Source organism: Gobio gobio (assembly GCF_949357685.1).
Source record: "Gobio gobio genome assembly, chromosome: 8".
NCBI classification, from domain to species: Eukaryota; Metazoa; Chordata; class Actinopteri; order Cypriniformes; family Gobionidae; genus Gobio; species Gobio gobio.
In genome coordinates, this window is record NC_137114.1 from 46,832,239 (window position 1) to 46,848,043 (window position 15,805).

Here is a 15,805-nt window from a genome sequence, read left to right on the forward strand (position 1 = left end):
GTTCCCCCAGCGATGAGCGAGTCAGGCTTTTACAGCAGATACTAGAGATGCGCGGTTGGCGGTTACAGCCGCGGATAAACCGCGGATCGGGCGGATGACGTGACGAAAAATAATATTTTAATTAAATTCGGGCGGGTGGCGGGCGGTTGAAGCAATCATATTAAAAATATATGTGTACATTGTTAAATATTGTTATCTGACTACCTACATCCAAAAAAATCGAGCTCACTTTGAAATAGTCAAATTTTCATCAGGCAGTAATATGGCTAGTCAAGTCTATGCAGATTGACTGCTTGTTATTATCAGAGATGGCAACACCGGCGAAGGAGGTACGTGAGGGACAAACTCATAAAAGGATAATTAAAAACAAAGGAAATAGAAGGTCATAAAAGTGTTGCCTGGAATAAGTTTTACAAAGTGGTAAATCAGGATGACACCAGTGCAGGCTATGTAATTTGCCAAACCTGCGAAGCAGTTTATGTTCATGACAGCCACAAGACGGGTACGTCTAACATGGTGCATCACAAGTGTGCTGCTAAACCTCAAACGTGTGAGTGAACCTCAAAAGTGAAATAGGCATTTAGTAGTAGGCTAAATAGCAGCATGTTGAAATGTGCCAAAATGCGTTTTCTATTAGGCTACAATGAAAATATTGTACAGTACAGTGCGTTTAATTTAGGCTATTTATTTATTTTTGTCCCTGTGCCCCGATCGGAGACGGAGTTCACTGCTGATATTCTGAGAGCTTTCTAGTCTCGTGGCTGTCATCAGCAGCCCCTTGCATCGCCCAATCAGAGGATGGCGGGCGGGTGCGGTTTTGAAAATTGGTCAAAAACGTTGGTGCGGATGGATGGCGGACGGATGATGAGTTTTGTGATGCGGTTGCGGATGAAATAATAGCCCATCCGCGCATCTCTAGCAGATACTTCCTCGTCCCCAAAAAAGGATTGCGGTCTAAGACCCATCCTCGATCTGAGACATCTGAACAGGGGACATAAAGCACTCGTTCAGAATGATCGCTCTGAAGCAGATCTTCTCACAAAAAACGCTTGGGAGACTGGTTCTTTACCCTGGAACTGAAAGATGCTTACTTTCACATCCAGATAGCCCCCCATCACAGGCCGTTCTTGAGATTCGCCTTCGGGGGAGTGTCATATCAGTATACAGTACTGCCGTTTGGCCTGTCCCTGGCCCACCGCACTTTCACAAAGTGCTGGAAAGCGAGCAATATATCAACCGCCTAGAAATGACATCGGTATATCAAGCTCTCCAGGGCTTTCTTCCTCTTCTGGTGGGGAACCACGTCTTAGTCAGTAGGGCTGTAGCGATACACTAAACTCACGATACGATACGATACACGATATTCAGCTCACGATACGATATATATCACGATATTCAGCCAGCGATACGATTCGATATAATTCGATACACTTACATCATTTTCTGAAAGATTTAAAGGGGACAGAGTGATTTTGGTGACATCTTGTGAGTGTTTCATTTACTTGGATTGAATTAACTGAACTGAAAACTAAAATCATCAATTACACAACATATGTCTCTGACTGGACAGAGAGTCTACAGCTTGCAAATGCTGGACAAAATGAATCAAAGATGTGTTGAGAAAATTAGTTCTATTTATTGAAACAGTGCAAACTGTAGCTTACAAGCCTTTGAAAAGTAAATAAAGTGCAGTATTGCAATTAACAATGGAGTTTAAAAAATTGCAGCAAGTGGCCTGTTCTGAACAGTTTCTTTGACAGCTTTTTTAGCTTGACACTGACATTTGGTAGTATTTCCAGTTTCACGTTTGTGTCACACAGCTTGCAAACCAACAGCGATGCTTTGTCTAAGTCTAAGTTTTTTCATTTGAGAGTTACTTTTTAAAAAAGAAAGTCAAAGAGAGCTACTCATGTTATATAATTCTTAAAACTCTTAAATAATGCATCATAATTCTCATATTAACAACTATCCAAACAGTTTTACACCTGAACGAGTATAGTAGTAGTTCCAGTAGTCGGTACAATATCACTATTTTTTTTTAAATAAATGTTTTATTATATATGATGATAATCATAAGTAAATAATACATAAACATATAAAGGCTGTATGCTGTTTAAAAGTAAACATTGTTTATAAATGAAAGATCAAGTGAAAAATAAGCAACCATTAATAATTATATAATTAGTATTATTCATTTCATAATTATTATTATTAGTAGAGACGTATTATTATTACATAGAGACGTAGCTAAATTTAATGTAGGCTACAATCTGTAGTCAATCTCTTCACGTTAAACCCAACTTTTATTTTGATGGGTTGCCGCGATTGCCAGTGTCTGTGTTCATGATATGGCAGTGGGTGCGCGTCTTCAGCTCCCTTGTTTAGTCAGGGCTCAGCCCATTGACTTATGTCCTGATCAGTGCCCTGAACCAGGAGCTGAATGAGACACACCCAGTTTTCTCAAATGAAACGGTAAATTCTCATGAAGTGACAGTTTATACGTTCGTGTCGGCAGAGACTACAAGAGCGAGTGCACGCGGCGCCCGTCATCCACACAGACACAGAACATACAGGAGTAATATTTAAATAGTATTTTGCAGTTTATTATTTACAGACACTAGTATATATTTGGCTTCAGTCTGGAGCCCTGCGCTTAAATTAACACGGAAGCGACTGAACGCAGCTGCTATGGTGAGCTATTTTTAGAACAGACCCGCGGGCAACTCGTGTGGTCCTTGCGGGCGACTCATGTTGTTGACCCCTGAGTCTAAGTCGTCGCTTTCCTTCTTCTTTTTAAACCCAAAGTGGTCCAACACATCTGCTTTTAAGCATGAAGGTGCTGGATTTATATTCGCCGCCATTTTTTTGAATCTCCTCGCTCTGACTCCGTAAACAAGAAGAGGTAGACGTCTGTGTAAAGTTAGTAGTACGAGTAACTTGCTCTACAGCGACACTAGCGGCTGGCTGACCAAATCGCTCTTCCTGCAACGCAAATGGGGGTAAACATGGGGATTTGAATGGGACTTATGTATCGATACTCGCGGCTTAAAAATCGATACTTTCTTGGGAGAAAAAATATCGATTTATATCGCAGAATCGATAAAATTGCCCAGCCTTATTAGTCAGATCAGACAACATGACAGTGGTGTCCTTCATAAATAACCAGGGCAGCCTCTCTTCAAAACCCCGCTTCACTCTGGTGAAAACCTTCCTAGAGTGGGCTCAGTGCAATCTACTCTCTCTGAGAGCAGCGCACATACTGAACGGAGGGGCGGACATGCTGTCCCGGAGCAACTTTCCGTCAGGGGAATGGTCGCTCCACTCCCACTCAGTTCAGAAGATTTGGAATGTTTTCTGGAAGAAGACAATTCAGAAGACAGTCATCACTGCCCAATATATTTCTTAAAAGCTGGGGATGCGCTGGCCCACTATTGGCCCAGCCTCCTCCTTTACGCTTTCCCCCCGATCGCCCCGATGGATACCCCAGGTGATCAAGCGAACCAGGGAGGGCAAACACAAGGTTCTTCTGGTGGCTGCTCTTTGGAGGACCCAACCATGATTCTTGGAGCTGTCTCGGTTATCGCCCCTGAGGCCATGGCCGATCCCTCTGAGACGGACCTTCTCTCCCAAGCGAGAGGGACAATTTGGCACCCCAGACCCGAGCTGTGGGACTTTCATGTGTGGTTTCTCAATGGGAGCCCCTAAGGCTCCCTGAGAACATTTTAAACACCATGTATCAGGCCATAGCTCCGTCTACAAGACATCTCTATGGCTCAAGGTGGGCCGCCTGTCCTGTCAGAGCCCCGAGGGCGTACATTGATCGCTCAGCCTCTTTTCGTCTGTCGGAGCAGCTCCTGTTTGTTTTGGTGGCCGCATGAAAAGTCTTCTGGTCACAAAGCCTACACTATCTAGATGGATAGTAGACATAGCTCTTGAATACTCCTCCTTGGGCCTTCAATGTCCCTTGGGAGTCAGAGCACACTCTACGAGAGGCATGGCCTCCTCATGGACGTGGTTATCTGGTGTTCCATTGGCATCTGTGCGGCGGTCAGCTGGGCCTCACCATCCACATTTGTTAGGTTCTATAATCTGGAGGTCCCTGTGCTTCAATCGCAGGTCCTTTCTGCATAACTTCTGCACTCATGTGCTTTCTTGTTATATACCCGACTTAGTCTGGGAGTAACCACTGTCTACCCTATATTCATATCTAGGCCCCTAGAGGTCCTGGTAATGGGGTTCTGGTACTAAGTATACCAAGTGTCTTGGAGCCCTTTATTAAGTGCTTCTCACTGTATTTAGTCATCGTCTTACATAGCACGGTGTGATTGTATTATCCCTGTAGCGTCTTGTCTTATTTATATTAATACGAATATTAATGACACGCCGTCATTTGGTTCAATATCTATAACTTTTTGAACCAATCAACGTGCAGTATTAACTGCGTGATTGTATAAAGGAGTTTTCCCCGTAGCGTCTTGTCTTATTTATATTAATAAGACGAACAACGCAGTACTCTTCCGTATCTAAAGGAACTGAGGTTACGTTTGTAACCAAGTACGTTTCTGGCTTAAATGAATACATTGTTAGCTAACTGCGTGGTTTGTATATTTATATTTCTGAAATGCACAACTTGGACACAGTCTCCTCTGATAACAGATCACTCTAATGTAGACAAATGCAGTTTCTGTAAAGCTGCTCTGAAACGATATGTATTGTGAAAAGCGCTGTACAAATAAATATGAATAGAATTGTGACGAGTTTTTCCACTCAACAGTCAACAACTCTCACAGTGTAAATAAAGTTGGATTGGATTGTGTCTAAATAGTTATTTCTAGAATTAGTTATATTAGTGCCATTTAATTATGTACCAAGTTGTATTTTGATACATGCAGTTGTGAGAAATAAAACAGAAACAAAATCTTGTCTTGATTGATGTTGTTGAATTACAAATTTAAGAAAGTACATTGTATTTACAAATTTAAGATAGATAAAAATTCTGGGGGTTTTTCCAGCAGGAGATTTCTGCCGGACCTGTTTTCAGACTCTCACCGTCGTTGCCTCTATGCGTTTGAATAGTTATGCTGATTAGGAGTAGGTGATACTCTGTCTGGGCGGGTTTTTCCCAAAACCTGTATATTTAATTAACATGCTTTGTTCAACCTCAATGTAAATCCCTCCCCCTTTGGAATGTATATAACCATATACATTCCAAGAATGTATATCAGGTATACTGTTAAATCAGACTGTTTTCGGACGACCTGCAGCACAGAGAGTTCTCATTAAAAGAATCACTTCTGTTTGATCCCGACGTCTCCTGGTCTCTACTTCTGAAACAACAGAAGTTCACAACAATGTATTTAGTAGTTTGGAGTTCATTTGTATCCTTCATTATTGCTGCATCCAAACCAGAATTCTTGCCACGTCTGTTTTGATATTTAAGGCATTTTGCCCTAACAGCTCAACTGTACCATATATTTGCCAAAAGTGACTCAAATTATTATTAATTATGTAGGTCATATTTGCCATATCAAATTGTGGGTCACTTTAGACACCCACCTACATTTTGGTGTAATGTACTCGGGACATATTTGCTGTGCCATGTGTTGGCCACATTAGGTTCACATTCAGATTCGCCAGTGACCCAGATATGTTTTAAGATAACTGGGCCACATTTGGTTTGTACACCAGGGGCCCATTTCAATAAGGAGGTCATTGATGAATTAAAGTAAATTTTTCTTATTTTGCAAATGATCTGCCATTGGGGTAAGAAAAATTATTTTGTTTCCATTTGCTTTAGGATTATTTTTCTTACCCCACTGGCAGACAGTTTTACTTGTTTTAAGTAAAATGCACTTACTTTAGATTCTAGATTTAATTTATTTATATTTTTTTTTAGAAATTAAGACCAGCAGTTTGCACTAGGAGGACTATTGTGTACAGGGGCTCCTTCCGAGCCTATTGAAGAAGTTCCTGAGAAGTTTCTCGTGCAAACTATCTTTTTGCTTGTCATTTCGTCTCTCAAGAGAATAGGAGACATTCAAGCTTGGTCAGTGGGACCCTCATGCTTGTAATTCTCACCTGGTATGGTTAAAGCCTTTTTACACCCTAGGCCTGGCTATATTCCTAAGGTTCCTACTTCCTACTAATACTGTAAGACCAGTCATACTGCAGGCCTTATGTCCTCCTCCCTTCCGGACGTCAAACCAGGAAAGACTCAATCTGCTTTGCCCAGTTCGGGTTTTACATGCTTATGTCCACAGAGATACCCTGGGGAGAGGCTGAACAGTTGTTTGTGTTTCAGGTCACCTTTGAGGGGGTGCCCGGCATCTAAGCAGAGAATGAGCAAGTGGGTGGTTGATGCCATCTCACTTGCTTATGAGTCGGCCGGTCAGCCTTCACCTTTGGCTGTACGGGCTCACTCAACGAGGAGTATGGCTGCTTCTAAAGCATTACTTTCAGGGGTATCCCTACAAAAAGTCTGTGATGTGGCGGGGTGGTCCTCGCCGCATAAGTTTGTGAGGTTCTACTAACTTGACCTCAGCTCTATACCGGGTGCACGGGTGCTCAATTCATAGTGCACAATGTTCACATGGGTGGGCATCTGGCTCCTATGGAGACATGGGGATGGCGTTCCCACAGCGGTGATGCAGCGCAAGTTCCCTTGAAATGGAACGTCTTGATTACGTATGTAACCTTAGTTCTCTGAATAGGGAACGAGATTCTGCGTCACTCCGCCATACTTCTTGCATGCCCGTGATCGTCTTGCTTCTCTATTTTGCTGTAGATCATTAAACGGTTACACTGCCTCAGAAGTCTGTCCGAAATCAGTTTTGGTGCCTTCATACACAAACACTGCCTTACACGTCATTGTCTGATAAGGCAGCAAGGCAACCAGTCAGCTGCCTAGGTTTTCGGACGCAGCCCGTGATTTGATTCTGGAACCAGGCCTGTTTAATAATATGCGGCCCCTTTAAGAAAAATGAAGAGCACTGAGCATGCGCAGAAGAGAGAAGCGCGAGAGACGGGACGAGTGCTGAGACCAGTTGAAACTGAAAGCGACGCTGTTTAACGATCATGAATGAAGGACAAATGTGGAATATTTTCTCCGGATGCCTTATATTTCCAGTCTGCAGGTGAGAGATGTTTCTCAGATTACAGAGTTTAACATTAATCAGCTCCAGAGTTTACATGTTTAAGGACCAATGTAATGAAATGCGTTGTGTGTCCTGGTTTATTATTAGAGTGTAATAATATGTTGGCAGAGAGTTTTTCACAGACTCTATTACACCAATAAAATGTGCTTAATGTGCCACTTTACAGAAGATCTCAGACATTAGCATAATGAATGAGGGGAAAACAGGGAACTTTTGGAGACAAAGAGGCTTTTCAGCAGCTCAGTTAAACATGATGGTCCTGTTGTTTCTCTCAGACTTTGGACAGTAGCTGATCAAAATTTATTTTAAATGCAATGAATATCTAACTTGTATAAAATACTCCATATTCCTGATAGAAAACATTTTGACTTCATTTAAGTGTAATTAAAGGGTCATTCCGTGTCAAATAAACCATTTTACCCATTGAAAAGAATTAAGAATAGAAGGATATCAAGATATCTTTAATACTTTTAGAGTGACAGGCACACAAACTTTGGGAAAATTATATTTATGGAACTCCGGTATATTCAATGCAATTGTATAGATAGAAAAAAACGAGATACATTTCTAGTTTCAACATTATTTGTTGTTCAGATATTCCTCTGTAAAAGACAAAAGTATCAGCTGTATGCCAAAGGACCCACGTTTGGTTTTTGACCACTGAAAATGTGAACAATTGACCAATTTACTCATGAAACCACATTAAGATCTCCATATCTCTGGCATTTTACCACACGGGCCTTTAAAATGAAGATACCAAAATAAATGAATATACCAGAATATAAAAGGGTATTAAGATATCGTTAATACTTCTTGAGTTACAGGCATGTAAACTTGGGGTAAAAAAACTAATACATGTTTTTTCCCCCATTTTTGAAAAGTCACTGTTGGCATATAATGCAACAAAGATCGCTAAAGTTGACAGATTTTACTAATAGTCCTACCAATCTCTGTTTAAAAGAAAAATAAAGCTGCCATCATTTTAAAGTCATTTTACCCTCCTGTAATTTGGCTCAGAATCTCAGGTGAAAATTGTCATATTGACCCCCCTCTAAAGAATTGTGGATTACTCAGTAAATATACATCAATGACATTTAATATTTTGGCTTTCATCATTATTTATATTTCTTCAGAAAAAAATATTAACATAATAAAAATTAAGCCAGGTCTGGTCAACTCTGGTAATTCAGTGTAAATTCAGAAACTTGTCTTTGATTTCTCCAGATCTGGTCCTGTGGGCGTCAGTATCTCACAGTGATCACAGTTCACACCTGCAGTGAAGCCCCTCCCACAACAATTCACCAATAAATACTGGGAATATTCACATCATCCTACAAGAGAAGGACAAACTCCAGGTGCAGCAGCTGAAATCTGTGTGACTGTGAAAGATGGAGTTTATTAAAGAGGAGATTGAAGACATGAGTTATCCAGAACCATCCAGAATAAAACATGAAGATACTGAGGAACAAATAGGTTGGTGTCCATTCTTGATTCTTCATTATTGACTGCTTTAGTAGCTGTGAAATAATAATCAGTATATGGATGATAAATGATAGAGAAATGCATCTAAATGATAATATGTTATCAGTTTTATTTGTAGTGAATGACAGAACTGACCTTTGCACATTAAAGATACTTTAACACTTTACAATAAGGTCTCATTTGTTAACATTAGTTAATGTATTAACTAACAATCAACAATACATATGTTACAATATTTATTAATCTTTGTTAATGCTAGTTAATACAAATCCAGCTGTTCATTGTTGGTTCACGTTACTTAACAAATGTTAACAAATACAACTTTTGCAAATAATAAAATTAACAATAAGTAAGATTTAGAGATGCACTGATGTATGATTTTTGATCGATTTACAATCATCGGCTATAGGATAAAAGTGGCTGATATAACGAACCGATGGTTTATTATTGAACTGCGTGAAGGCACTGATCCGTATAATGTCTGTTGCATAATCTAAGATCATAATGTAATATTCCTATTGCGCTGCTGTCTGCGTTTTAATGTTAATCAAACAACAAAAGACCAACAAAAAAAAAAATCGCTCCCTACTCTTGACTAAATAACTTACATAAGGATTAATTTCCTCGATGCAGAAAACGCAGACATAAAAATGGAATTTACTGCATAACGCGGAATTAATTTACTTACCACACACACACAGAAACTCAAAGGTCTTCATAGCAACCCGTCAAAATAAAAGTTCAGTTTAATAAGTAATTGTTACAGAAATATATTAATGTTGTACAGTACAATTTAGCTACGTCTCAATGTAAAAATAATATATGTATTTAATTTATACAGTGAAGAATTTGCAGTGTTTTTTAACATTTGTTTACTTTATTTCTGTACCTGGAAACTGTTAAACCTACCTAAAAAGCACTGTTTATTTCATATGTATCTTTGTTCTGTTGTATTTATGTTGGCCTGCTGAATATTAAATGGATCCAGCTTATGTTCATTAGAAATGATTTGATAATGCAGCAATAAACTAGCTAGTAGGCTAGAAGTTAATGTATGTTTTTCTTTTTAACTTTGCTGATTTAAAACATGATCAATACACTTTTTATTTTAATGACAAAATTTTGAATTAGAGGGCAAAAAAAAAATATCGGAATCGCCAATAATTGTCTATTAAAATCTGTATCGGCCCCAAAGAATCTTATCGGTGCATCCTTACTAAGATTAATAAATGCTGTTGAAGTGCCGTTCATTATTATTTCATATTAACTAATGAAACCTTATTGTAAAGTGTTACCGATACTTTATACTCACACACATGGGCGTCAGAAGCCAAAAAATTTAGGTGGGTCCTCTCTCAGAACATTTTTACTGGAGTAGATGCTATTTACATTAAGTACAAATAGAAAAAAGAAAAAAAATACAAGAACAAACGTCTGGTTGGGCCAGACAAAATTATAGAAATCTCTTAATTATTTACTGCAGAAATAGTGTAGGGGTGAGACACATGGCAGAAAGTTTTGAAGCAAATCAACCTGGGGTTCGAATCCGCCTTTTGCTGAACTCCCTCTGTTCCCTTTTCCCCTCACATAACAGATCGGAAACGCATTTATTTTCAATAAAAATTAAGAAAATATTCTAAATTTGAAACAAAAAACATTGAACGTGTTTAATAATAAGTGTTTAAAGGGGTCATGAACTGGCTTTTGAATTTTTTTATTCTGTTGTCTGAGGTCAACTTATGAAGTTTGCGTGGTTTTTACATTCAAAAACATCATAATGAATAAGTAATAGGCTGTTTTCCTTGGTTTTGAGGCTCTCTGAAGATAGGCGTGCCGCACTGAAGACTTGGAAGTAAACGCCCATGGCTAGGATTGGATAAGATTTGCATATTTAATGAGCTTCAGCTCCCCTCAGTCAGAGCCATATAATTGCCTCTACTTCCTGTTCTCTACTGCGCAACTCTGGTCCCGAGATCGCTACTGCGCAGACTCTGTCCCAAGATGTCAGCGCCGTGTGCGGCCTACGAAAGCTTCAACTCTGGTTAGCGGAAGTCAATGAAGTCGCGACGTCCATATTTTTTTACGGTCTATGGTTGTAGCCTATCACAGGCATTTCTGTTGAAAATAATGACCAGTCATATGTTTAATTTACCAGGAGTGAGAATCCATTTTGATTAAAACAAGGTTTATATAGTCTGAATGAATTTTAGTGCAAGTTTACGTTTTACACAAATGTTCCCATTATCTACAAATCCTCTCATCATAACAAACAAAGCACAGAGACTTTGTGATTTTCCCTACAAGTAGCCTATATATTTAACACTTCAGTACAAATTAAGTAACAAAAATTTATATTTTAATTTTATAATAGTGATTTGATGATCTATAAAAATTCATTCCAAAAAAGAGTAAAAATCGCTAATGAGCCAGTAAGTGTTCCTCTTCCGCCATCTACTGGTTAGTTGTAATTTCTTTTATAATTTAAATGTTGTTAACGTCCGAATGTTATTTTATGATACTCACATAAGCATACACAACAGGTGAATATAAATGATTGATTCTAGCATATAAAGAATTTAACCCAAGAAAGAAGTTTTAAATAATGTTTAAAAAACAGGACAACCATGTGAATTCAACTCTTTTTATCCAGGCGTTATTAATATTCATTAGTCATAGGCGGTAAATGTTATTCCTTGAATGGGCTACTTCATAGAAATGCTTTCGACAGAAAGATCTCAGAGAGACTGAAACTTATATGTACCGATATGACCGATAACGTCTAGATATAGTAGCTGTTGCAGTGCTGCTCACATTATCTAACTGCAGTTAGAGTCTAACAATCTATTATATAACAATAAACATTAACTTAATGCACTTCATAAAATACCACTTCTATCAATATTCCTGAGAGGTCGACTAATACCATAAAATCTCAAAATATGCAGTAATTTCATCAATTTGCCAGCGAGTGTGCTTGAGATACACTGAAATGAATGGGGTTCAATGCTGGAACTACGTATTGGTTGTTTTGAGCTATTGGTCACTCCATGACACGCTTTACTTCCGCATTCCTCAGTTCCTGTGGAAGTCTATGGGAGTGTCGTAACTCTGTTTTTCAGTGGCTCTGCCCTCAGTACATGTGGAAATTGTTTTGAAAGCGTCTAGAGAAACGGGCCCGCAAAATGTCTTTATCAAACAAACACAATGATTTATCTCTCATCCACCCGCGATTGATTGGAATGTTATTTTTTTTATTACTTGGCCAGCCCAATCAGTGAATATAACCATACATATACACACACACACACACACACACACACACACACACACACACACACACACACACACACACAAACGTGTGTGCGCAAAAGAAAGGAATGTTATTTTACTATTTAAGAGAGCGCGTCGGCAGGCCGGTGATATGTTTTGGTAGCCCCTCTGAAAAACACATAGCCCCGGGACGTTGGGCTTTGCGAGCCCTGGCCCATAACGTTACAAGTCCGAGTCTGATCAAGAATTAACCAATAACACCTCAAATAAAGGATTTTCCATCCTGTGACTGCGTGCTAAGATATGTAATCAATAGATATCAAACGATCTGTAACAATACAATACTAACACATATAAAAAACATGTTTTACTCACATAAGTGTGTTGCACCGTTCCTGTCAGATCCAATATAGAAGGCACAGCATTGTGTTTTAATCTCAATATGTCTGCAAATCCAGTCTCGACCTGCATCTTGTTTACAATCGATTCTGCGATGAAATGAAGTGAAAAAAACAAGTAATGTCTTACGTGAGCTGGAACCGGCATGTTTATTGCTCGATAGCGCGATCCGTTTAGCTCCACGAGTCGGTGGGCGGGCTTGAGGCGGCGCTTCTACATCCTATAACGTCAATGGTCGACATATTCTGAGATCTCTCGTTTTCTGTGCCTGTTGTCAATAAAAGCTTTTCTTTGACTAACAAGGACGTTTTCAGCTCCAAAACGTACAGGATATTCTTATATAACAACAAACTTTTATATATCAAAGGCTCAACGGAAAGTTGATTTCTCAAATCATCACTCCTTTAATAATAAGTGGTTATCGGGTAGGAGTAAGTAAACAGACATGCTGAATTAGTTAGGATAAAAGTGAGTGGGTCCAATATCATTGGTAGTAAAAAGTGGATGGGTCTTGTCCACATACAATGGTTTCGACGCCCATGCTCACACAGACTGTGTCTTGTTTTCTAATGTGTTTTTGAGTGTTTTTAATTTAGACATTTAACCTCATTGAACTGCTTCTGACTACTTTATATGTTTATTTTAGATCAGATGGAAGTGACGGAGAGAAGACACAAACTAAATGACATAAAGGAACTCTGTGACTTCAAAACTCATGAAACAAAAGCCAAAAAGCTGCACACCTGCTCTCAGTGTGGAAAGAGTTTCCAAAATGAACGAAAACTTTACAAACACATGAGAATTCACACTGGAGAGAAACCGTATACATGCACTCAGTGTGGAAAGAGTTTTTCTCAAGCATCAGGTCTCAGTTATCATCTGCTCTGTCACTCTGGAGAAAAACCATTTAACTGTGATCAGTGTGGTAAAGATTTTATTTCATCATCAAATCTAAAACAACACCTGATAGTTCATTCAGATGAGAAGCCTCATGTGTGTTCTCTCTGTGGAAAGAGTTTTTCACGACTGAAGAGTTTTAAATTGCACCAGAAAATACATGATGGAGTGAGAGATCATGTGTGTTGTGACTGTGGGAAGAGCTTTACTACAACTAGTCATCTGAAACAGCACCAAAGAATTCACACTGGAGAGAAATCGTATACATGCACTCAGTGTGGAAAGAGTTTTTCTGATGCATCAGGTCTCAAATATCATCTGCTCCATCACTCTGGAGAAAAACCATTTACTTGTGATCAGTGTGGTAAAGGTTTTATTACATCATCAAATCTAAAACAACACCTGATAGTTCATTCAGATGAGAAGCCTCATGTGTGTTCTCTCTGTGGAAAGAGTTATTCGCGGGTAAAGAGTTTTAAACTGCACCAGAAAACACATGATGAAGTGAGAGATCATGTGTGCTGTGACTGTGGGATGAGCTTTACTACATCTAGTCATCTGAAACAGCACCAAAGAATTCATACTGGAGAAAAACCTTACAAGTGCTCATATTGTGACAAGAGTTTCACTCAGTCTGGATCCCTGAAATCACATGAGCGAGTTCATACTGGAGAGAAGCCATAATACTGTACTCAATGTGAGAAGAGTTTCAGACATTTATCAAGCCTTCACCCTCATATGAGAAAATGTTGCAAGTGAGCAGCATGTGTTTTATGTCAAAAAGCTCACAAGTAGACTGAGATAAAATATGAGTTTTTTCCTGAAAGCACAAAATCATCAGCATTAAAGACTTAAATAATTTTAGCTCAAAACTCACTTTCAGACTGCAGTGAGTGTTTGAATAACTTCTGTGTCTGATCTGATTCTGATCACTGTATAAGGCAGAAAACACACACAGGTGTGGGAGATCATGTGTGTTTGTGACTGTGGGATGAGCTTTACTACATCCTGTGAACTGAAACAGCTCCAAAGAATTCATACTGGAGAAAAACCTTTCAAGTGCTCATATTTTCTCTATATTGTAATCATTATGTTGACAACTTGTAATAAATACTTCAATGAGCTCACGGTTTCTGGCTTAAATTGATACATTGTTAGCTAACTGCGTGATTTGTATATGTACATTTCTGAAATACATAACTTGGACACAGTCTCCTCTGATAACAGATCACTCTAAATTTTAATGTAGACAACATTGTGTAGACAATGTAGACAAAATGTACCAAATTGTATTTTGATACATGCAGTTATGAGAAATAAAACAGAAACAACATCTTGTCTTGATTGATGTATTTAATAAACACTTATCATCACAGCTGTTCTTCATCTAGGTTATCATCATGTGTGTATTAGTTCCTCATGTCACTCATCATTCTTTCTTAATACTGAAATAAACATGTTTGGGATGTACAGTATTATTGTCAACCAAATGATTAGATCTTGTATCACACAACGAGTTGGAGTTCATTTTTGTCCTTCATTATTGCTGCATCCAAACCAGAATTCTGGCCACGTCTGTGGTATGATATTTAGGGCAAATTTGCCCCAACATCTCAACTGTACCATATATTTACCAAAAGTGACCCAAATTATTATTAATTATGTAGGTCATATTTGCCATATCAAATGTGGGTCACTTTAGACACATATTTACACAACAAGTTAAGTTAGTTAACACAAGGCATATTTGCTATGCCTTGTGTTAACCACATCAGGTTCACATTCAGAGTCACCAGTGATTACTGTCCCACATCTTTGCCAAAACTGACCCAGATATGTTTTAAGATAACTGGGCCACATTTGCTGCAACACATGTGAGCCACATTTGGTTTGTACACCAGGGGCCTGTTTCAGAAAGGAGGTTCAACCAACTCTGAGTTTAAACCTGAACTCTGAGTTGACTTACTCTGAGATGGGAAACTCTGAGTTTTGGGTTTCAGAACAGCTGAATTGAGGTAGTTTAATCAACTCTGAGTAGACTGACTCTGAGTTAAGCTCATGCACTCCAACTATGAAAAGCCACGATCAATGGAGCTCCGAAATTACGATTCACCATGGCAACAGCACCCAACAAAAAGACGTTTGCATACTTCCGGGTCAATACACAAGTTTAATTCTTAATTATTTTAATTAAGTTTAATTTTCATGGTATCCAAAAGGCAAACAAAGAATTTGGCAGCAGCTAAAAAAAAACACCAAAAAAAAACATAATTCAATCAGGAAAAGCTTTAAGCATAAAATGTTCATGGGTGTAGGTTTAATGACTTTACAAACATTTGACATATTAAATAAATATCATTCAGTGTCCAATGTGCAGCAGCTTTTCCCACATAGACCCTTTTCACAGACTGTGATGACGTGTTTTAATGGTCATCAATATCGTAAATCCTGCAACGTTTTTTGTATTTTTTTTTTTTTGATGTATGTACATTTATAACACTAATACTTTGTATTATATTACTTTTGCATCAAATTACAAAAATCAAGTTACCGCTGCTGTGAGAGTGTTTCTAATACAGCGTCTATGGGAGTGATAGTTAAAA

At 38.6% G+C, this 15,805-nt stretch overlaps 1 protein-coding gene across 1 annotated transcript in view; it reads left to right on the plus strand.

Annotated features, from left to right (window-relative positions):
* LOC307129909 (uncharacterized protein) overlaps positions 1-14,676 on the plus strand; it is a 29,518-nt gene extending 14,842 nt beyond the window's left edge. The window contains exons 3-4 of the mRNA XM_079822710.1: positions 8,379-8,627; positions 12,952-14,676. Of these exons, the coding sequence (XP_079678836.1) occupies positions 8,543-8,627; positions 12,952-13,886 (1,020 nt within the window). The 5' untranslated portion in view covers positions 8,379-8,542 and the 3' untranslated portion in view covers positions 13,887-14,676. The remainder of the gene's footprint in view (positions 1-8,378; positions 8,628-12,951) is intronic.
* Positions 14,677-15,805: the final 1,129 nt, after the last annotated feature.